The following is a 20,222-nucleotide window of genomic DNA, read 5'->3' as shown; positions in this document are numbered from 1 at the left end:
TCGATCTCCTCAGGGTGCCAAAAACAGAAAGGAAGCTTCAGTCACATACAGCTGTGTCACATCCAATCCAGTCCCAGAAGACCTCTAATTTCTATATTGTTCAATTCTCCAAAGCAAACAGCAATTACCTGTGGTCTTTTCAGTTTACAGGGGATACAAATATTTTTATTCTGTGTTAACTATGAAAGCCTTTGTGTTAAATAAAATGTTTCAAAAAAACCAGAATATTCCCCTCAGGGAAAATAACCTCTGACATCTGATGCTCCTACTAACCAAAACCCTGATGGCAAATAAAATCTATTAAATAAGATGCACCTCAATACTTCCCTCTTACCTGAACCTGCTGTGGCTGTTGAACCTGGATCTGCTGTTCCTGTTGGGTTTGTGGCTGAACACTGGTGGTGACTGGACAGGCAAGTTCAAGCAAAGACCCAGCTACTTCGGTGCTGTCTGTGTAAATGCAGTTCCCACCCTGTTGGTACACCATGGTAGTGGTAGCCGTCTGCTGGAACTCCTGAAGGGCTTCTGGTCCCTTAGAGGCTAGCGAGTCCAGAAATTCCTTCATCCTGTGTTGTGGGACAGACCGCGCCTTTACTCGGATGTACTCTTCAAAGGAGATGGTGTTCTCCAGAGAATTATTCATATTGCAGAGTCTTTAGGGTTCCTAGAAATAAAATAAATGGACAGAAGTAAAAACTATGCTATTGTTTTTATATCTTGAAATGCAGAGAGCAATCACTCTCACAATCAGAGTAGAATATTCAGGGCAGCTGTATATATCTGGAATTCAAAGTCAAGTTTTATTATACCACCATATTTTTTCAGTTAATGGCATCTGAAAACTGTTTCCATAGACATTTCTTAAATCAAACTATCACAGTGAAAACAAAAAACAAAACCATGCATCACAGTACTGGATGAAACAGGCTAAAAACACATTCTTCGCCCTGCACTAGGCCAATCCCATCTTCTCTGCAAAGCCAAGCAATGGACAATAAAAGTCACATGCAAAACTGCTCTGTGACGATCACAGAGAGGGTTACCAAGGATTCTAGGAACAGGGATTACTACTGACCTGTTCTATTTCCACTGCCAATTATGTCCTACAGTGAAGGGACAGGTATGCCACCTAGCTGTTGTAAGACTCAAGAGACAGGGGATGTGTTCTTTATCTCCCATCAGAAACACTAAAAATCCCATTTCGCCATATACTGCTCATACCCTTTTGTAGCACAGCTTACTGATTAAGAGCATGGATTTTGGAGCCAGGCCACCTGGGTTCAAATCCCAGCTGGGTCTCTCCTTAACTCCGTAACCCTGGACAAGTCAGTTAACCTTAGTTTTCTTGTCTATAAAATGGGGATAAAATAGTATTTACCTCACAGAGTTGACATGAGGATTAAATACATACCCAGCACTTAGAAAAGTACCAGACACATAGTGTTACATAAATATTAACTGATATCATTAAAGTAAGTAGGGGGAGGGAGTTGAATAGTGCCTCAAATAACTAGGTCACTACTAAAATCATTCAGAAATGAATTCTCTAAGTCTTTCATCAGGGTATTTACCTTAAGAATTAATCTGCAGGAGTGGTTAGTAACTCTCAATTACTGGGGGACAATCATGCAATCTATCTATGGACTGTTCAGTGCCCTGCCACTGCTGCTTTTGTACCATTCTCTTGATCAGTACCACCTCGAAAACAAAAGCAGCAGAAAGATATGAGAATAACACAAACCAAGCAAACCTTTTTACCAGAAAGGACTTGCAGTCAATCTTAAATGTCTGGAAAAGTGATTTGTTTCCTTGAGCCATCAGGCTAGAAATATCAGTCTCTCTTTCACTGCCCAGATGTTTAGCCTTACGTTACAGATATAACGTGTGGCTCTACACTTGTGGCAGACAAGACTGTGTCCTGCAAGTATGAGACCAAAGAAAAAATATGTTCCTTACTGCTATTATTTTACTGACACTGGCAATATTTCTGTGAGGTGCTGTATAAATACAGTATACAAATTATATGCAGGTGCTTTCAAACAAAACAGACCCAGCAACAAGTCTTTTATAATGATGCACACGTTGCAAATATATCTCTCCATAAAAAAACAATACATATACCTTATCCTGTTTAAAATAAAAATTCCTAGGCTACTACTCTCAGGAGAGCCTCTACTTCTCAGGAAACCCCAAGCACAACAGTGTACAGAGAACAGCAAGTGCAGGTCAGGGGACACAAGGTGAAGCTGTGGCTGACAGCCTCTTGTCTTCTGAAATTTAACTCTTTTTTTCCTTTCTCACCTCTCTTCTGACCATCTCCCCTGTCCAGCTCTCCCTTCTCTCTGCTTCAGGAGATGTTACCTTTTCTCAGAGTAGAAAATTAGGAGGTTTGCTATGACACTTCCAGATTAAGCTATCAGTGCTATCCATTGGCACATGTGAGAAGAGTATCAAGACCAAGCAAGCCATCCTTCTGTTACATATTCAGAGCAGGCCACTCCAGTGTAGGTAACCCACAAACAATCACTCACCACACTGGCATAGAATGTTTGTCAAAGCTTCCCTTTGTTAAAAGCATCACAACTGGTATTTCCTTCTTAAGAAGGTATCTCTCATAGACCCAACAACATTACAAAGTTAATGTAATGAACATGTGTCATGTGACAACATGTGACTCTAATACCTAATTACATATACCCTTCTGCTCAAAAAAGAACAAAGGAGAGATTATATGAACAGCCATTAACCAGTTCTCTATCACGCTGGTACATATTTCAGTTTTTCGCTTCCATTATAAAAGGACAGCAGAGGTCAACTGAAATTTACATTTCTCAAAATTTATTTTCTTCAGCAATTAGTTGCATTCCCATAAAATACTAAGAAACTGCTTGAATTCTGAAGACGGTCTGTGCTGGAATCATGCTACTGAGTCAAAGCAATTTTTTAAAAAGTATAGAGAATCATGCAGCAAAAAGTTTTTTGTCTCAAATTTGCAACAAGATAAATGTGAGCAAACACAAATACAAACAAACATTGCAAATTAAGTTTACAGAACCAGAAAACCTTCATACAAATATTGCTTGATAAAGGCAGTCCCTAGAATCTTCCCAGTGACTTTATTTACCTTCACTCTTTCAAGTTTCAGTAATTCAGGAGACTTAAGCCTCACTTGAAGTCTGATATTAAGTATAAAGGAGAATTGCACCAACTTTTCTCCCTAGAAACTAGCTTTCTTCAGATTTCAGTTCAGAATTCCACCTAGTTTTGGTGGTTTGTCTTTGTTTTTTTAGGGGGGAGGGTAAATGTAACACATTTATCTTCTAAGAAAAAAAAGTTCAAATAGTATGGCAAAGTATAAAACAAAAAGTAAAAACAGCTAAGTATCCTTTGACCTTTGGTTCTTGATCTATCAATTTTAAACACTGATCTGTCCTGAAGGAAAGGTAAGTTTAAAGCATTTAAATCACCTTTGTCTCACCAACCACTGACAATCACACTTTTATTTCTGCCACTTTTGTAACCACAGGCCCTCTAGGGCCAGTTCAACCAACCTCATCTTATCAACAGAGTAATCAAGAGTTGTCTTTCAGGAACTGAGAGTCCCCCTTGTCCAGTTCAGGCCAGTTGAGACCACCAACCCATCAACTGGGCCTGCACAAATGCTCAATAAGTGACCTTTTGATGTCAAGGAGCTAAAAACTCCTCCCTCAGAGCATGGTAACGCCGCCATTTTGTGCACATGCATCCTATGAAGAGCCATGAAGCTTGACTACACTTGTGTAAATCATCAGTTACCTCACTTCTCCTTTCCTCCAATCATCTATCTCTGCATTTCAGACCACCATACCTTTCATCCCATAAATTGTGCCCCAAGCCCTGCATGGGGGAGACAGATCTGAGGGCACATGGCCCCTGTCTCCTAGCAGATTGATCTAGCAATAAAGCTGTTTTCTTTTCCCAAAAGCGGATGCCAATAATAACTGGCTTTTTTTATGTGCATCAAGCAAGAGAACCTCAATTTTGTGAGGTAACAAGACATAGGTGTTCATTATATTATATTCTTCTCCATTCTTGTGAAAATACTTGAAATATTCTATGATAAGAACACCTTTTGGTTAATAGCTAGTCATGTGTTTTAAGTAGTTTAGACTCCAAAGCATAAAACCCTCTTCAACGCTCCAAGCTTAGAGCCTACTGTCAGTGGGGCTTCAAGCAGAAGCCACTGCTTTCCACTTCCCATTGCTTTTTTCTTTCACTAAGCCCCCAGGAGGTTCTTCACTGACTCTGTACAAGTCGACAGAATCATTTGAGAACCAGTGAATCAAAGGAAGCTAAAAAACATTAACAACAGATTCAATGGAGAACTTAAAAAAAAAATAATGGAAAAGGCTACTTTGCAAGAACATTCCAATCTGCCCATTTATACAGACTAAACCATACACGGCTTCATTTCTTGTCCTTTTAACCTGCTCACTTGGCAGTATCCACCAGACTGACACATCCAATAATGAAAGTACACCAAGTCAGCATTTGACCTGACACTGCTGATGTGCTGCTTAGAAGAAAAAAGTTTCATAAATATATTGAAATATTTAAACTAGTCAGTGAGTAAAGAAAAACACTGAGAAAAATTAAACAAATTCTCAATACTGATGGTTTCTTCCTTTGCTTTTATGCTCAGAAAGTCTTCCCTATCTTAAGATCAGGTCATTATTAATCTACAATTTTTAAATTTACAGTGTAATTTTTTATATAATGCTTTGCTCTGTTTAGAATTTATTTTGCACAGTGTGAGGTAAAAGTCTAATTTCTTTTCTCCAAAGACCAAGCAACTTGCCCCTGTATCATTTATTGAATTATTTAAATTCCTTTGCCCACTGACTTAAAATGCCAGTTATTATATACCAAATTCATAAAAAGAAGGTCTGCTTCTAAGCTTTTAAGGTGTGATTCCACAGATCTTTCTATAACACAGCTTTAAAAGAAGTATGCTAATACCTGGAAGATTCTTTGCCTTCCCCAAAACAAAGTTTGTTTTTTTAAAAAGAAATACTTAATGACATAGGAACAGGTTATATGCGAAAAGGCAGCCAACACAATTGTATGTATATATTTCAGTATTGTTTTAATTATACACATTACAAAAAAAAACTGGCAAAAAACACATCCAAATGCTAACAGTAGTTATGCTTGGGTGGTGGAATCAAGAGGACTTAAATTTCTTCTGTATTTTCCAGAATTTGTATTAAACCAAAAAGATAATTAACAAGTAATCTTTTTTGCATAGCAGTTATACTGCAATTAACAGTTAACAGACAATTCTGGCTGATCACAGTACGATTTTCGATTCAAAATCTGAAACTCTTAAAGACAAAACCATCAAATACCAGAAGCTTGCAATAATAATGAAGATGAACTTCTTCAAGATGCTGCTCACAAGACACACAAGGCTGAGTCTTGGTAATAGAGCAAGATAAATGGATAAACTTAATGAAACTACTCTCTATAATTCCAAAAGAAACAAGATTCTTAATTAGCTCCAAGTCAAAGACTTGCCAAGGAGCAATAAATAAATTGATTAATTAAAATATTTCTGAAAAACATGAAGGTGGAGTAATAGTTGAGTACTCCTGATTTCTGGGAGTCAGAAATGGAAAAAGAGGAGAAAACACTCAGGAGCTCATTGGGTTGGGGAAGTCTGTAAACAAGCATTTGCTTCTGAATACTTTAAGTGTAGCAGCTTTGCAAAACAATACACACACAAAAGCAGCCCCCCACTAACAGACCCAGGAAATTTTCGCTTGTAATCACACATTCACCACTGTTATTTCCCTTATACTTCTTTCTACTAGAGCTTAGCAGAGTGCCTGACACAGAACAGACCCTCAATATATGAAAGTTATCATTTTTATTATTTTACCACTAGAACACAAGATCGTACTGTGGACAAAGGTTACTCCAAAGCAACAAATCTATTATATTTCTATAGATCTGTCTGCTAATTTTCTTTTTTTTATTTAGGTACTATGACCTAAGTACTCACCGGAATTATGCTTTCTTGGATCCCCTCAAATCTCTGATACCTGTTCCCAGCTCCCACGCAGCTCTACAGAGCGGGTCATGAATAGGTGATGGACTAAGAGAAGACATTCAGAGCTGCCTCAGAGGTCTGCCTCTTCCTGTTTACCCAACAGTCATACTCTTGGGCCCTTCTCAAGGTTCACATCTACTCTTCCGAAGGCTCCTCACAGCTTATTAAGTATAGTTAGAAGAATACATTCATATGGAAAAAAATCAATTTCCATTTTAAAAAGTTGCAGTCACATTTGTCCTAATTAACATAAGGAGTCATTTCAAAGAAGCAGATTGGGAAACACATTTCTATTTCTATTCTTAAAAGATACTAACCCACTACTTCGTTTGCGATAAAAATTATCAGATTGGGCCATTCATCTGCCCCATGCCTTTACCAGAGGAATTTCTGATTTAGGGGTATTTTCACCATCATTCTATTTTTGGACACCACACTTTCAGTCAGAACTTAAATTGACATTCCTACCAAAGACTGATGGCCTACAAAATGGTACAACCATTTGCATTACATAGTGAAAATATCCATTCCATAGGAGCCAGCAATTCTATCCCTAGGTGTATACGACACACACATATACAAAGCTACTTAGACAAGAATGTCCATAGTATCATTGTTAATAATAGCCGCAAACTTGACAGAATCTAGATGTCTATCAATAGTAGAATGGATAAATTACGGTATATTCGTACAGCAGAATACAATACAGAAAAGGGAATGAACTACAGATACACACAACGTGGATGACTTTCACAAAAACAATACTAAAGGAAGACACAAAATACAGCATGATTCCATTTATACAAAATTCAAAAGTAAAAAAAACTACGTTGTTGAGAGATACAAAGAAGGTAAAAGTAAAAGAAACACAAAGAACATGATGATCACAGACTCAGAAGAGTAATAGTCTCTAGAGGTTGAGCAGCTGTGACCAAGAAAGGATCCTTGAAGGGTTGTATTTCTTGAAAAGGCAGTAGTTACACAGTGGTTCACTTTATAATTTTTCATTACATTGTATACAGATCATCTGAATTTACAGATACAGATAGATATTTCACAATTTTTTCTTAAAAAGGTGCTTTCTGACACAGCCCACCAGCTCTACTTATAGTTTTGCCCTAGCCTCAAGTGTGAGACCAAAGGACCATTCTTTTCCCCCTTTCAGCAAAGCAAGAGGTTAATCTATCATTTCTCCATGCAGCCACAAACAGAAATCACAACATAACAATTAGGAAAAAAACAAATGAATCATTTAAGTGGAGACTGGAGAGGACTTAAAACACCTGAAACAAAATGCAGGACAACTAAATACAAAGTAACAGAGAAAAACAGGTAGTCATGTAACACCTCATTCTGAGGCTGAGAAATAAAGGACCATTACAGATAAAGGGTGGCCATTTAAAAAGGAGAAGACAAGCAAGAAGCATGGCACATCAAGGACAAGTCACAACTGATTAAATTAAAAGAAGGCATGCAAGCTTGAAGGAAGAAATCCCTGATTCTGAAGCTGTCATAATGGAGGACAGCCAACCCAGAGCCCCTGACTATGGTTACCTTTTTGGAACAATTCAAATTTCTAAGAAACTTCAACCACTATCTGATTTTTTGTTTGAAATGGCAACATAAGATGGAAAGGGGATGTGAAAAGGCATAGATTCACAGAAAGATACACAAATTATTCATCACAGAGGACTGGAAGTAGAGCATCTTCTAATAGGCAAATCTTAGTTAATGAGCTTACAAAAAAAAAATCTACAAACACCAATTTAAAAGGCAGATATCAAACTTAATACATAGTTTAAAAAAGATATTCCAGAACAAGCAGGCCTGAAAGGTATATTAAAATTTTAAGAGTATCCTACATAAACTTGACTGCTTTTCTTTTTTTTTTTTTTTTTGAGGAAAATTAGCCCTAAGATCTGCTGCCAATCCTCCTCTTTTTGCTGAAGAAGACTGGCCCTGAGCTAACATCCGTGCCCACCTTCCTCTACTTTATATGTGGGACGCCTACCACAGCATGGCTTGACAAGCGATGCCATGTCCGCACCAGGGATCCGAACCGGCGAACCCTGGGCCGCAGAAGCAGAACGTGCGCGGTTAACCACTGCACCACCGGGCTGGCCCCCTGACTGCTTTTCTTTAAACCATTTATGTCCTTAGAAAAGCTGATGCCTCCTCACGCTAAAATATGAAAGTTACACTTTAAGAGGAGAAAAACGTTCAAGCAGCAAACTGTAGCTGTATTCAAAGATGGCAGCTCTCCCACACCTTCAATTTTCCACCACCTAGTAGTTTCTGACAGACAGCACTCAGAATGATTGGCAGGATTTGTAATCTTTCAATATTACCAGGAAACACTGCACACATATTTCCAGCATGTGAACGATTTAAACTCACCAGTCACCATGTTGCATGTATTTCTGCTGCTTGTCCTGAGTTCTTAAGACTTGTAACATTCTGAAGAAGACAGAACAAAGAAGTTCCTTCTATCCTCAGCCTCTTTTTGAATTTTACCTTTGTTCTTAAAATAACACAGTATATTAGAAAGAACTACTCCCATGATTATCAAATTTGATTGCTAATTTTACCTCCTCTTAGGTTCTGTTTCCTTAAACTTAACGAAGCAAGAATGTAAAACATAAACTAGAGAATGTTTTGTCTTAGAAAAAATAAGTGCATATTTCTCTAGGACAAACCTAGAACTCCCCTAGCACCAGAACAGTGCTGGGGTTAAAAAAAAAAAAAAGAAAAACCAAAAAAACTGAAAAGGATTGAAATCCTGTATCAAGTGACTTTTGCAGTGATACATGGCCAGATTTTAGGAATTTCTGCTGGGGAATTTTGGAATTACAAAAAAAAGGCAAAGCACTGATTCTCAGGTTGCTCAATTTTGTTCTGGGCAACTTTTTGGCTGAGCAACAGCGAGCCCTTAATCTAACAGAATACAAGTAAGCCCCTCCCACTCACACAGAAGAAAAGGCTGCATTTAAGGATTTAAAGCAGCATTTTAGGGCTTCGGTAGTTTCACAGAAGAGGATCCCCTTCCGCAGCGCACACAGCTGAAGTGTAGGCATTGCGCTTATGGAAAAATTACTTTCTTAATGACACGAAAGCACGTACCGCTGAAGAGCCTTCTAGGATTAACCTACCCTCCCCAGCACAAAGAACCAGACCAAGGTGAGGAAACTCGAGGGGGTTCGCATCCCTCACAGATAGGGCTCGCTTTCAGAAACAAGGCAGTACCCCACGCACCCACCCTGCACATGGGCCTCGGGTCCCCGCATTCTTCGAGGACGAGCAATCTCGCCCGCCCCGCAGACGAGCGGTGCCGAATGCCAGACCGCAAAGCCAGTTGGTTTCTCCCCAGGCCTAGGCCACGGCGGTCCGGGGACGTCACCAGAGCAGGAAGGGCCCAACCCGCAACCTTCCTCACACTGCCGCCCCTCCACGCAGCAAGGGTGCCCTGCGCGCCCTCGTGGCGGCAGCGCAGCCACCCAACAGCAGGGCGCGCGCCCCGAAGCCGGGGGGTCGCGGGCGGGCGCGCGCCCCAGAAAGCCGCTCTTGCCCCCAGGCTGCAACGCCAGGAGCGAGATATCCGGGCCGGGGACGCGCACGTCGCCGGCCACGCGCACCGGGATAGCCGCACAGCGCGCGCGCGCCCGCGCGCATAAACAGGCCCGGCCGCGCGCAAACACCAACGCGCGTTCGCGCGCCGCGCCCACCCAAATCCCCGACCCGCTCCTCCCCCACCAAAGGGGCGGGGGCGCGAGAGCCCAGGGACGTTCTCCGCTCCGGAGCAGGCCCGAGGTCTCCTGGGCTCAGGGGCAGCGGCCCGCCCGCCCCCGCCCGCCGTTGTGTGGGCTGGGCCCGCTGTCTCAGGCCCGCAGCTTCGCCGCATCCCTGCCCCCACTGCAGCCCTCACCCGGCGACGTCGCCGCCGCCGCCGCCGCCGCCGCTCTACCCGCCGGCCCCGCCGCACTGCTCGGGGCCCCGGTTCTGCCGTAGCCGCTCTAAGACCGACAGGATTTTCCCCTCACAGCTCCCTGGGCGCCATCTTACATTCAACCCTCACAGCCAATGGGTGACGAATGCCCCTCTCGCGATAATCAGAGCGTCGGATCCCGCGAGATTTGAGGCTATCTCCTGGCCAGACTTAAAGGGAACGCTTCTGCGTAGGACAGAGGCCGGGCCTCGGGCTGCAGTAGCGGCAAAAGGAGCTTGGCCTGTAGGGCGGAGCGCCCCACCCTTGGACGCCCCTCCATGCGGGCGGAGCCAGGGCCGTACATCGGCCTAGCTATGGAGCTTGGGCAGGCTGAGGCTCGAAGCTCTCTCCCTGGACCCACCTTCTGCCACCTGCCCGGGCCTCCTTAGGTCGCGCAGCCACAAGAGAGGCGGGGCCTAGCCTCTCGCTTAAGGTGGCCCCCACATCCCTTGACCTAGGCCCGGCGCCCCCAGCAGCGCCCCACCTGGGACGCCCCAGGTCACTCTCCTCCCGGAGTCTCTAACATCTGGGACCACCCCTCCCTTTCCCCCGACCACCATCTGCTGTCATCCTAATTCAGCCTTCAGCAGTCCAGTCCACCTTAAAGTGGGCCTCGGGTAGCCTGGTGTTTGTATACAGGGAAAATGTGGAGGCTGTTAAAGCTGCAGGCACAGACCTCACCAGTAGCCCTTGTTGCCCCAGAGGGCAACCCACTTACCATAGGTTTTTTTCCCTTAAAAAGGCATCAGGGCCTTTGTACTTGTTCCTCCAGCCCTAGGAAACTCCCCCTAGTCCTTTGAGGCTCCCCTCAGGAGTCACTTCCTGAGAGTAGTCTTTTGAGGCCCAGGCTGGGTCAGCAACCTCCTCTGGCCCTGCACAGGCCTGAGAGACCTCTCCTGCACTGTGCCTGGTCATCCTCTGTCTCAACTAGAGATGGTGAACTTCAAAGGCCACCACACAAGTCTTCCTCATCTCACTGTGCCTGGCACGTAGTAGACACTCAGTAATCATTTACTGAATGATTGGACTGGGAGCCAGACCTCTCTTCATCTGCCTAGGCACTCAGGCAGACACAAATCTTCCAGATCCCTCTGGCACAGGGCTTCTAACAGTGAGAGCAGCACCTCAGGGCCCGCCATTCCCCCAGACCAGGTGCATAGGACATTGAATCTGGCCCAGCCCCCTGCCCTTGAGCACCAAGGAGTGTTCCAGTGGTTTCAAAGCTGTCAGTATTGCTCTGTGTGCAGTGCACTCCCACTCCCACCCCTAGCATGTCTCTAAGGCCCTCAAGGGCTGGGAAGGCAGAGAGATAACACACAGACTCCAGGAGGATCTAGCTGTTCTTTATTGACATAGAGTCTGGGTACCCCTAGCCTCCAGAAGGATGAGGTACGTCCGTGGGGCTTCCAGCTCACACCTTTCCAGGGTCCTCCTTCAGTGTGACCGTCCGGTTGAAGACAAGCTGGAGGGCAGTGGGGGAAGAATGACCACCAAGCCAGAACCAAGCCAGGAGGCCCAGGTGGGTCTTACCACAGATACCCCACCCCTACCCTCACCTCATCCTAGAGGAGCTGAGGGTCAGGAGACTCAGGTTCTTGATAACTTTATGACTTTGGGTATGGTACTATGGCTCTAGGCTTCTATAAGGATTATAACAATCCTTATGCCTGCCCCCTACCTTGAGGAATAAGAAAGGCAGAGTCCATACAAAATTTTGTGTATGGATTTAACCTCTGAGCCAGTTTCCTCATAAACTGAACATGAACACCAACTCAGGTGGTGAGGATTAACTAAGGGAATGTAAGCAGAGCACTTGGCATAGCGAATGGCAGCCACCACTGTCACTGTTGTAGAAAGGGCAGGCAGGTAAATTCAAGCACCTGTCCCTGGCGGCTGTCTGGATCCACAGAGAAGTAGCCAAGCCGCTCAAACTGGAACTTGTCGAAGGGCTTTGCCAGGGCCACAGAGCAGTCCACTAATGCTGCCTCCACCACTTGTAGCGATTCCTGCGAGCAGGGAACTCAGGTGGCCAGCCAGCCAGGGAGGCCTACCACCCTCACCCTACACCCCATGAGCCTACCGGATTCAGGTCACTTAAGAATCCACCAGGCACCTCAGCAGGATCCTCAGGGTTCTTGTGCTGAAATCTGTAGTCAGAGTGAAGGTCAGACTCCAGCTGGGCAGCCACAGCAGGCAAAGCCCATCTTGTACCTGCCCCTTACCCCAGGTCTGTTCACTCACAGTCGCTCATAGAGGCGAATCTCACAAGTCAGAGGCTGTGACACCCAGTGAATAAAGGCCTTGGGCTTTTCTCCAGCATCTGCTCGCCTGCAGGTCACCTCCAGGCTCTCCACAGAGCCACTGGGGCCCTGTAAATCAAGGGGGAGACACCTGCAATCAGAGCTGGGGACCACAACCAGGACTGCAGGCTGCACTCAAATCCTTGCCCCAGCAGGCACTGCAGTAGAAAGGCTGCAGCTGTCTCTCACCTTGACAACATGCTGCAGCTCGATGACGTAGCCTGTATGCCTCAGGCCCACAGGCTGGCCCCATGCCAGGCGCTTATAGCCTGGCTCAGGCTCCTAGAGGTAGGAAATGGGGTGGACACAAGAGGCTGCAAGGGTCAGACAGGTACAAGAGGCTTCTTTCCCACCCCTATGTCTAGCAGGAGTTGGTTCCTCTAAAGTAGGACACAGATGGACTGACAGAGGAGATGAAAGGACCTCAGAACTGGGCATAGCAGCAAATAGGACCCTCCACCCCTCATTCACCTCCTTGAAGTCAGTCCTCTCGATGAAGACAATGGGTCCAAAGGGAACCTGATGGAAGCCCTTGGTCTCATCAGCTGGGAAGTTGGGCACCTGGATGTCCAAGGACTATAGCAGGAGATGGGTATCTGAGTCATACTAGGCACTGGGACCCCCATGCCCAGACCAGGTACACATACTTCCACACACACAATTGAGGCAGACCTACCTTGGCAGCAGGAAAGTTGGTGATGATGACCTGTAATGACTCCAGCACAGCCATGGCCCGCGGGGCTGTGTCATTCAGCACATCACGCACACAGGCTTCTAGCAAATGTGGTTCCATCGTGGTCTGGGCCACTGTCACCCCCACCTAGCAGGAAAGGTCAGCATCAGTCAGTCACAGCCACAACCACAGACGGACATGCTCAGCCCCCACCTGCCCACCTAGCCTGCTAGGCTATACCCGCGCACAAAAGTTGTTGATGGCTTCAGATGGGAAACCCCGCCGTCGTAGAGCTGTGAGGGTGAAGAGCCGCGGGTCATCCCAGTCCCTGTAGGCAAGGACGTGGTGAGAAAGCAGTACATGCCACTAGCACCACCAGCTGGTGATGAGCCAAACAACCATACCTACCGAACAGCACCAGCTGCCACAAGCTGGAGAATCTTCCTCTTAGAGACAACAGCATAGTGCAGGTTGAGGCGGCCATACTCCCACTGCACAGGGCAATAGACATCCAATGCATTGCACAGCCAGAAGTAGGAAGAGCGTCTGGGGTGGGAGGACAGAGTCAGACTGGCCACCTCAGAGCAGGGAGAGACCACAGGAAGGGTTGCTGGAATCCCACTGGCCTTACCCACCCCATGCAGCCAGCTCCCTCACCGGGCTTGGAATTCCTTGGTGCAGAGTGAGTGGGTGATGTGCTCAATGGAGTCACAGAGGCAGTGTGTGTAGTCATAGGTGGGGTAGATGCACCTGCAGGGCAGAGGCAGTGGGCCCCACCATTCAGCCCCACTCTGCCTTACACATGGCTCACCATTCCACTCTACAACTCCACCACCCTACCCCATGCTCACACCCACCAGGTGTCCCCTGTGCGGTGATGCGGTGTGTACTTGACTCGATAGGCCACAGGGTCCATCTTGCCATCCTCCATCACCAACTTCATCCGCAAAGTGGCCTCACCTTCTGCAAACTTACCCTTGCGCATTGCCTGAGGAGAACAAGGGCTCAGGCTGCCTCTCTGTGCAGGGGCATCTCATCCTCAGCATCCTGGCCCACTCAGACCTAGTTGCCCCTCCAGAACCCCACCTCAAAGAGCAGCAATGATTCCTCTATAGGACGGTCTCTCCAGGGCGAGGGTGGCGGGTTGTGGCCTTTGAGCTCTTCTCCTCGCTGGTGGCACACATAGGCCTGGCCCCTATAGGAGAAGGGGTGTGAACACCCAGCATGGCTGTGTCCTGGTCAGCCTGCCCGGCTCCACATCATGGCACTGGCCTCACCTGTGGATGAGCTCTACGGCCCAGGCATACAGCTGGTCAAAATAGTCAGAGGCATACGTTACCTTATAAGGTGTGTAACCTGGGGTAGAATGAGACACAGGATAAGCAACCAGCCATGAACACGCAAAGGCAGGCCATGGTCCAAGGAGAGGCCCATTGACCACCAGCTCTGCCCAGGCCTTGCCCAGCCCATACCCAGCCAGGCCACCATGTCGCAGATGGCAGTGAAGAACTTTGCTTCCTCCTTCTCAGGGTTGGTGTCATCAAAGCGCAGAAAACAGATCCCATTGTTGGCCTAGGAAAGTCGCAGTATCTGTGAGCTCCCACATTATCAGCTCCTATAGTCTATCTAGTTCATCAAACCAGGACATTCTCAGAGGTCTCCCATGTCAGAATTAAAAATGTCTTCAAGAGGTTCACTCATCTTCCTGTATCTAAATGCCCTAAACAAAGCATCTCTTACACCAACTTGGGACAGACAGCACAGCCTCTTCCTAAGCCCAAGAGATTACACTGGGAATTTCCCTAAATTTGAATTCACTGCCTCACCTCAGCTTTTTCTGAATGAGCCCAGTGGATTCCTAGGTATCTGTCACACATGCAGTTCCCCTCTATGGCCTCTGTCCATTCTGTGCACATTATAGGAGCAGCAAGGAAGGTGGGACACCTCTCTGGTGTCCAGTCATGGGAGCAGCAAGTGGTCACCCTGCTTGCCAGGTCCCCAGACAGACACTTACCTTGGCATAGCCAAAGTTAAAATTGATGGCTTTAGCGTGTCCAATGTGCAGGATTCCATTGGGTTCTGGTGGGAACCGGGTACGTACCTGAAATAAGGGGAATGGGAGCAGACTCAGATTACCCGAAAGGAACAGACATCCTTTCCCAGGGAGGCTATGGTGATAGGTGAGATGGGGCAATATGGAAGCAGCCCAGGCCCCCAGGCAAGTGCTGATGGCACAAGCTTGCCTGGCCATACTCATACACACCTGTCCCCCAGTGATCTCTAGATGCTGCTTCAGTAGATCCATGGTATGTGGAGTGGTCACATAGCCTGGGGTTTTGTAGTTCTCACCTGCCAGGACCAGAACAAGCCTGAGAACTAGGCTGCAGCCCAAGGCTCCCTACTCGAGGGGCCTGGCTGCAAGAGTTGCTGTCAAAATCCAACCCTCTCCAGAGTTTCAATCTGCCTGCTCACCAGGCTTATGGAACTTAAGCGCCTCCCCTCGGAGCTGCTCCATCAGAGATACGGTCTGGCCAGCAGCCTCGCCTGCAGGGAAGAGACCAAGAAAAACCTATCTTCTGGATATAGCTACCACATCCAGCTCAGGGAAGTGTCTGTCAGTACTACCCATATCCTGCAATCAGAACAGAACCAAGCACACTTCTCTTCCTCTAACCCTAGAGACAAGAGATACAGAGCCAGACTTCCCAGGCCTCCTCAGCCCAGTCTCTGGGTAAAGGGAACAAAGAAAACACCAGGAATTCCAGTCTTGCAGCAGGAGGCAGGGTGATGAGTAAGCCAGTGGCCTGAGGGGACAGGGCTGTAAGGACCAATCACCAGGAAAACCCAGAAGTCAGGGAGTTGAAGGCGACAGGAGCCTCAAGCTCTCACCATTCTCCACCACATCCTTTGCTGTCCTCCAGTCTGTTTCTTCAGGCCGAGGCTTTGTCACCTGAGAGAAGCCCAGAAGTTGGGTCAGTTTTCCTCCTGGGCATGGTCTTGGGATGACTAGGGTAAGATGCTCTCTTTCCTAGCCTAAAGTCTCACCCTACCCCACCTCGTCCCCAGGGACCCAGGACCATGTTCAGCCTCACCTTGGGCTTCTTCTCCAGATCAGTTTCAGTCTTGGGACCCAGAAGGTGGAGAACCTGAGCAGAGAATAGAGTCAGGCATGGGACAGGAGTGTTCTCTTTCAAGGAGCCCCTGAATGACGCCACCCCACCCACCTAAGGACTTCTTGGCCTGTCTACCAGCACCACCTTGAAAAACCTACCTAGCCCATCCCACCTCTGTTCTTTACATGGTTCTGCTGGCCTCAAATGCTCTTTCCCTCCTGAGGGTCCGCAGTGGGCTCAGGTAACACAACTGCCATTTACAGAGAGGAACTATGGACCTAGCATCAAGATAAGCAATCTACCTCAGCCATCACCCTCTTGTGATTCCATGCCAGCATCCTGAGATGAAGGCCACATCACCTCTCTTTACAAGATGAGGAAACTGAGGTTCAGAGTAAAGTGACTCATCCCATATTAGACACAATGCAGAAGCCCAAGTCTTTTACTGCCTGCCCACGTACTGCCCTCTCCACATCAGACTCTATTATCCACCATCAGAAGAGAGACAGGATCTCCTCCCCTTCACCCCTGGTTATCCCTCAGGAACTCTAGGTCCTGTTCATGGCAGAGTCTTTGCCTGCTTCAGGTCAAGAAGGTGCCCACCTGCATGTCCACTTCATGCTTGATCATTTTGCCATCTGCCCACTTGAGCACAGCCCGAGCCTCTCCTAGAAACATGGGCACAAGTAGCTGCAGAAGGGCAAAGGAGGGCACTTCCCACCCTTTCCCAAAAGGTCCTAGTTGACCTCAGGAACCAGAGGCTGGGCCCAACCAGACCACTTTTTAAGGTCCTCCTACTCCTCCCCTCACTTCCCTCTCACTCATGCCCAGAAGAGAACCCACAATGAGAAAAAACAAGAGTCCCCTGCCCTAGGCCCTGCTCACCCATTAGCAGCCCCATGTTGAAACGATAACGCTCCACCAGGAGCTGGGACTGGTGGCGATTTATGGCGGCCTCCACCTGCAGAAAGCCAAACCATGTGGTTCAGGAAAGCATCCTTCAGAAATGCCCACACCCTCACCCTGAGTCTTCCTAGGTGGAGAAACTGAGCCATTCCTTTCCAGAGTCATTACTAAGGAGTCAGCCAACGCCTCGGGAAAGACTCACAGCCTCCTCAATCTGCTCTGGGGTCACCACGATGCCCACGCCACATTCCTGCTCAAAGTCCACGGTGTCAATGGGATCCAAGGGATGACTTCGCACATACTCAAGGGCAGCTGAGAAAGGAGAGGCAATTAGTTTGTGGCATATCAGTTCCAAGAAGGAGGTGGACAGGGCCCTAATCCCATTAAACCCCAGTTACAGTTTGGCCTCCTAGGAGGTTAAGCCTTGCACCACCCTAAAGAAGCCCTGAGGCCACAGGAAAGCAGCATGCGCTCTGAGGGAGGCTCTCCCTCAGACCTACACAGTTCCCCAGTCAGTCTCACCGGAGGCGGCCCTATCCGTCCTTCAGTGTCAGGACCCTGGTTTAGAGGGGAGTGCGAAAGCAGGCATCTACAGAGACATTGGGGGACATTGGAAGAAAGGGCAGATGGGGGTCTTGGCCGAGGGGAGGAGTTGGGAGGTGGAAGTGGCAAGGCAGGCAGGGGACTCACCGCTCAGCTGGGTCTCAGTGTGGATCTTCTTATTGGCTATGTAGCTCACGAGGAAAGAGAGACGCCGGGGATCCTTGAGTCGTGAGGCGAGGCCATATAGCAGGGTCCCGGTAGCCTTATCGATGGTAGAACCCAGAGTCTGCTGCGCCTGGAGTCAGAGGGGTCAGGAAAGAAGCCCCATGCCCAGTAAGAAAGGCATGAGCGAGACAAGGTGGCTAGATCGGGATGGGACCCTGCCCGGCGCTGCGTTGGGGCACAATAGGCAGCCCAGGCCAGGGGCCGAGGGGCTCGCACCTGGGTGGCCGCCTCGCGGAGCTGCGTGCTCAGAGCCGTGTTTTTGAGCGTCTCTCGAGCCTTGTGTTCGCTCAGGCCGAGGCCAGTGAACAGCGACAGGGCGTCCACAGTCGCCATCACAGGGAGACCGGAAACCGAAAGAAATTTTTGGGGCCAATCTGCACGTTGGTATTAGCTCACTGACCAATAGGAGAGCGAAGCCGCCAGGAAGAGCCAATGGTGTCCTTTCTTGGTGGGAGGGGGCGGAGCTCTCCAGGGTTGTCGGCGCCATTTAAAGAACAGAGAGTGGCCAAACCGGCCTTTCCGGGCCCTTCGCTTCCGTCTCCGCGCTGCTGGTCTCTTTTGGAGGAAGGAGACCGCAGGACTTTGGGGGAGATTTGCCTCGGACCTGGAGGGAAGGTGTTCAGTACCAAGGCAGGAAGCAGACGCAGGCATGGCCCTTGCTCTTCGACTTTTCTCCTTCAGCCCTGGAAACTTGGGGACCATTCTAATTCTGTTCTCAGGAGCAAATGTGAGCCCCTATCGCGTTTCTGACGTCACAGCTTTGGAGTTGTCATGGAAACAGTTGAGCAACTAAAGCCTGGGGAATCTGGTCAAGACTCCAGAGCAGAGAATGTACGGAATGGCCCATCCTAAGTCTGACACCCGAAGGCGCATACCTGGCCAGAAGAAGAGGGGTTTGGGCCAGGAGGGACCTCGCAGAACTTCTGTGATGATTTGATTGAAATCTCCCGGGACACTTACCGCCCCGTCCCGTCCCTCCGCACCCCCCTCCCCCAGCGCCTTGCCAAATTATGCAAATATTACGAAAACCACAAGCAAATTAAACCTTGAAATCCATTTGCAGACTTTTGACAGGATATTTTATTGAAGTTGGGACTGGGTGAGGCAGAGGAGATAGAATCTTCATGATGATAGCCACTGTGCTTTGGGATTTCCCCAGTCTCTCACTGTACTTCCAGGACCTGCTGGGAGTCATCAGGCTAAAAGAGAATGTACAAACTATTTTCTTTGTGGAACTGGAGCTGCTGGTGGTGGGATGGTGAGAAAATCCCCAAATTTGGGAGTGGAACTCGGGCTCTTAGACCTGGACCTTCAAGGACTGGGCAGGATCCAGACTGCAGTCTGTATCCATATTCTGTGTGCTGCTTTGTGGCCATATCCCACTAATGACCAAGTTCCATTTCTGGGCCTACATATGATGACCACATGCCAGATTTCACCCAGGGACACACACTGCATCAGTATTCAGATCTAGTTTTTCTTGGGGCTTCCCACCTCTTCGTGGCCCCTTGGTCCCAGCCTGATGCCAGCCTGGCCAAGGTCAGGTGCAAGCATTGTGCAGGGGATGCAGTGCAGTGGTGCCATAAACAGGCACCAAGAAGCAGAGCCACAACCACACCGACCCTGTGCTGAGTCCACAGCTGCAGGTGTCTAGCCCATCGCAAAGGTGCCTATGATGAGCAGAGTGCCTGCCACCGCCCATCTCCTCTGTACCTGATGCCACCGAAGGATTCATTACAGCACCATCATCACCATCACTGACTCTTGCAGGTCTGGTGATGGCCCTCTCAATGAGGTCAGGGCTGGTTCTCTAATGGTACCTACCCTGTGGACCCTGTGGCTTCATGTCACAAGATGAGGCATAGCCCCACTAGTGCTGCTGAGAATGCCACAAGTGGAAGTGGCAGCTCAGCCAGTCCTCTGAAGCCCTATGACTTGCATAGAACAGAACCATTAGGTTGTATGGACCCTGCCTGGGGGGCTGGCTTGCTTGCATAACCCCTGGCACTACTTCCAGGAAAATCAAGAGAAAGATGACCAGAGAAAAGCCAGCCAACCTTCCCAGCCAGCAAGGCCCAGCTGTGGCATGGGAAGAAGCAGCATGCAGCAGCCAGGCCTACGGACAAGTGCCTGCGCCATAGGCTGACAGTGAGCACAGAGGCAGTAGAGGCCACAGTGTTGGTAGCCACAGCAGCCTTGTGCAGATGCCACAGAAGGGTAATGTGGCAGGCTCAGCAGCAGCAGGGCTGCAGTTGGGGCAGACAGAGCCCTTGATCAATGCATCCAGCACATGCAGACCACTGGTGGCCAGACACTTGGGACTGTACACAGGGAAGGCCCAGCATGATCCCATTGCAGCCCATGCCTAGCAAGCCCTCCAGCAGTATGC

At 48.0% G+C, this 20,222-nt stretch overlaps 2 protein-coding genes across 6 annotated transcripts in view; both read right to left on the bottom strand.

Annotated features, from left to right (window-relative positions):
- QRICH1 (glutamine rich 1) overlaps positions 1-10,460 on the bottom strand; it is a 43,672-nt gene extending 33,212 nt beyond the window's left edge. The window contains exons 1-3 of one of the 4 annotated variants that reach the window (XM_023620460.2): positions 10,014-10,460; positions 8,489-8,548; positions 335-664 (exon numbers count right to left, since the gene is read on the bottom strand). In XM_023620460.2, coding sequence (XP_023476228.1) covers positions 335-643 — 309 coding nt within the window. In that variant the 5' untranslated portion in view covers positions 644-664; positions 8,489-8,548; positions 10,014-10,460. Of the gene's footprint in view, positions 1-334; positions 665-8,488; positions 8,549-9,347; positions 9,969-10,013 lie in introns of those variants that run through there. The other 3 variants (XM_014731695.3, XM_023620459.2, XM_023620461.2) reach the window with 3 other exon arrangements.
- A 940-nt stretch (positions 10,461-11,400) lies between these two features.
- QARS1 (glutaminyl-tRNA synthetase 1) lies at positions 11,401-18,560 on the bottom strand. Of its 2 annotated transcripts, XM_001498296.7 has the most exons (24): positions 18,050-18,560; positions 17,756-17,903; positions 17,268-17,377; positions 17,045-17,120; positions 16,763-16,827; positions 16,139-16,192; positions 15,936-15,996; positions 15,519-15,590; positions 15,310-15,395; positions 15,061-15,147; positions 14,519-14,618; positions 14,324-14,402; positions 14,133-14,241; positions 13,904-14,034; positions 13,704-13,796; positions 13,455-13,592; positions 13,287-13,374; positions 13,050-13,193; positions 12,845-12,949; positions 12,563-12,655; positions 12,315-12,442; positions 12,154-12,220; positions 11,954-12,079; positions 11,401-11,535 (listed from the first exon to the last, which is right to left on the bottom strand). In XM_001498296.7, exons 1-24 carry the CDS (start codon positions 18,164-18,166, stop codon positions 11,485-11,487), a joined length of 2,328 nt encoding a protein of 775 aa, XP_001498346.1. In that variant the 5' UTR covers positions 18,167-18,560; the 3' UTR covers positions 11,401-11,484. The 2 variants fall into 2 exon arrangements, with proteins under 2 accessions (XP_001498346.1, XP_005600739.1); XM_005600682.4 differs by lacking the exons at positions 17,756-17,903; positions 18,050-18,560 and adding an exon at positions 17,588-17,654.
- Positions 18,561-20,222: the final 1,662 nt, after the last annotated feature.

The sequence above is a fragment of the Equus caballus genome, chromosome 16 (assembly GCF_041296265.1).
Source record: "Equus caballus isolate H_3958 breed thoroughbred chromosome 16, TB-T2T, whole genome shotgun sequence".
Lineage (NCBI taxonomy): Eukaryota > Metazoa > Chordata > Mammalia > Perissodactyla > Equidae > Equus > Equus caballus.
The sequence above is the reverse complement of the archived record's forward strand: the minus strand, read 5'-3'. Positions and strand labels throughout refer to the sequence as shown.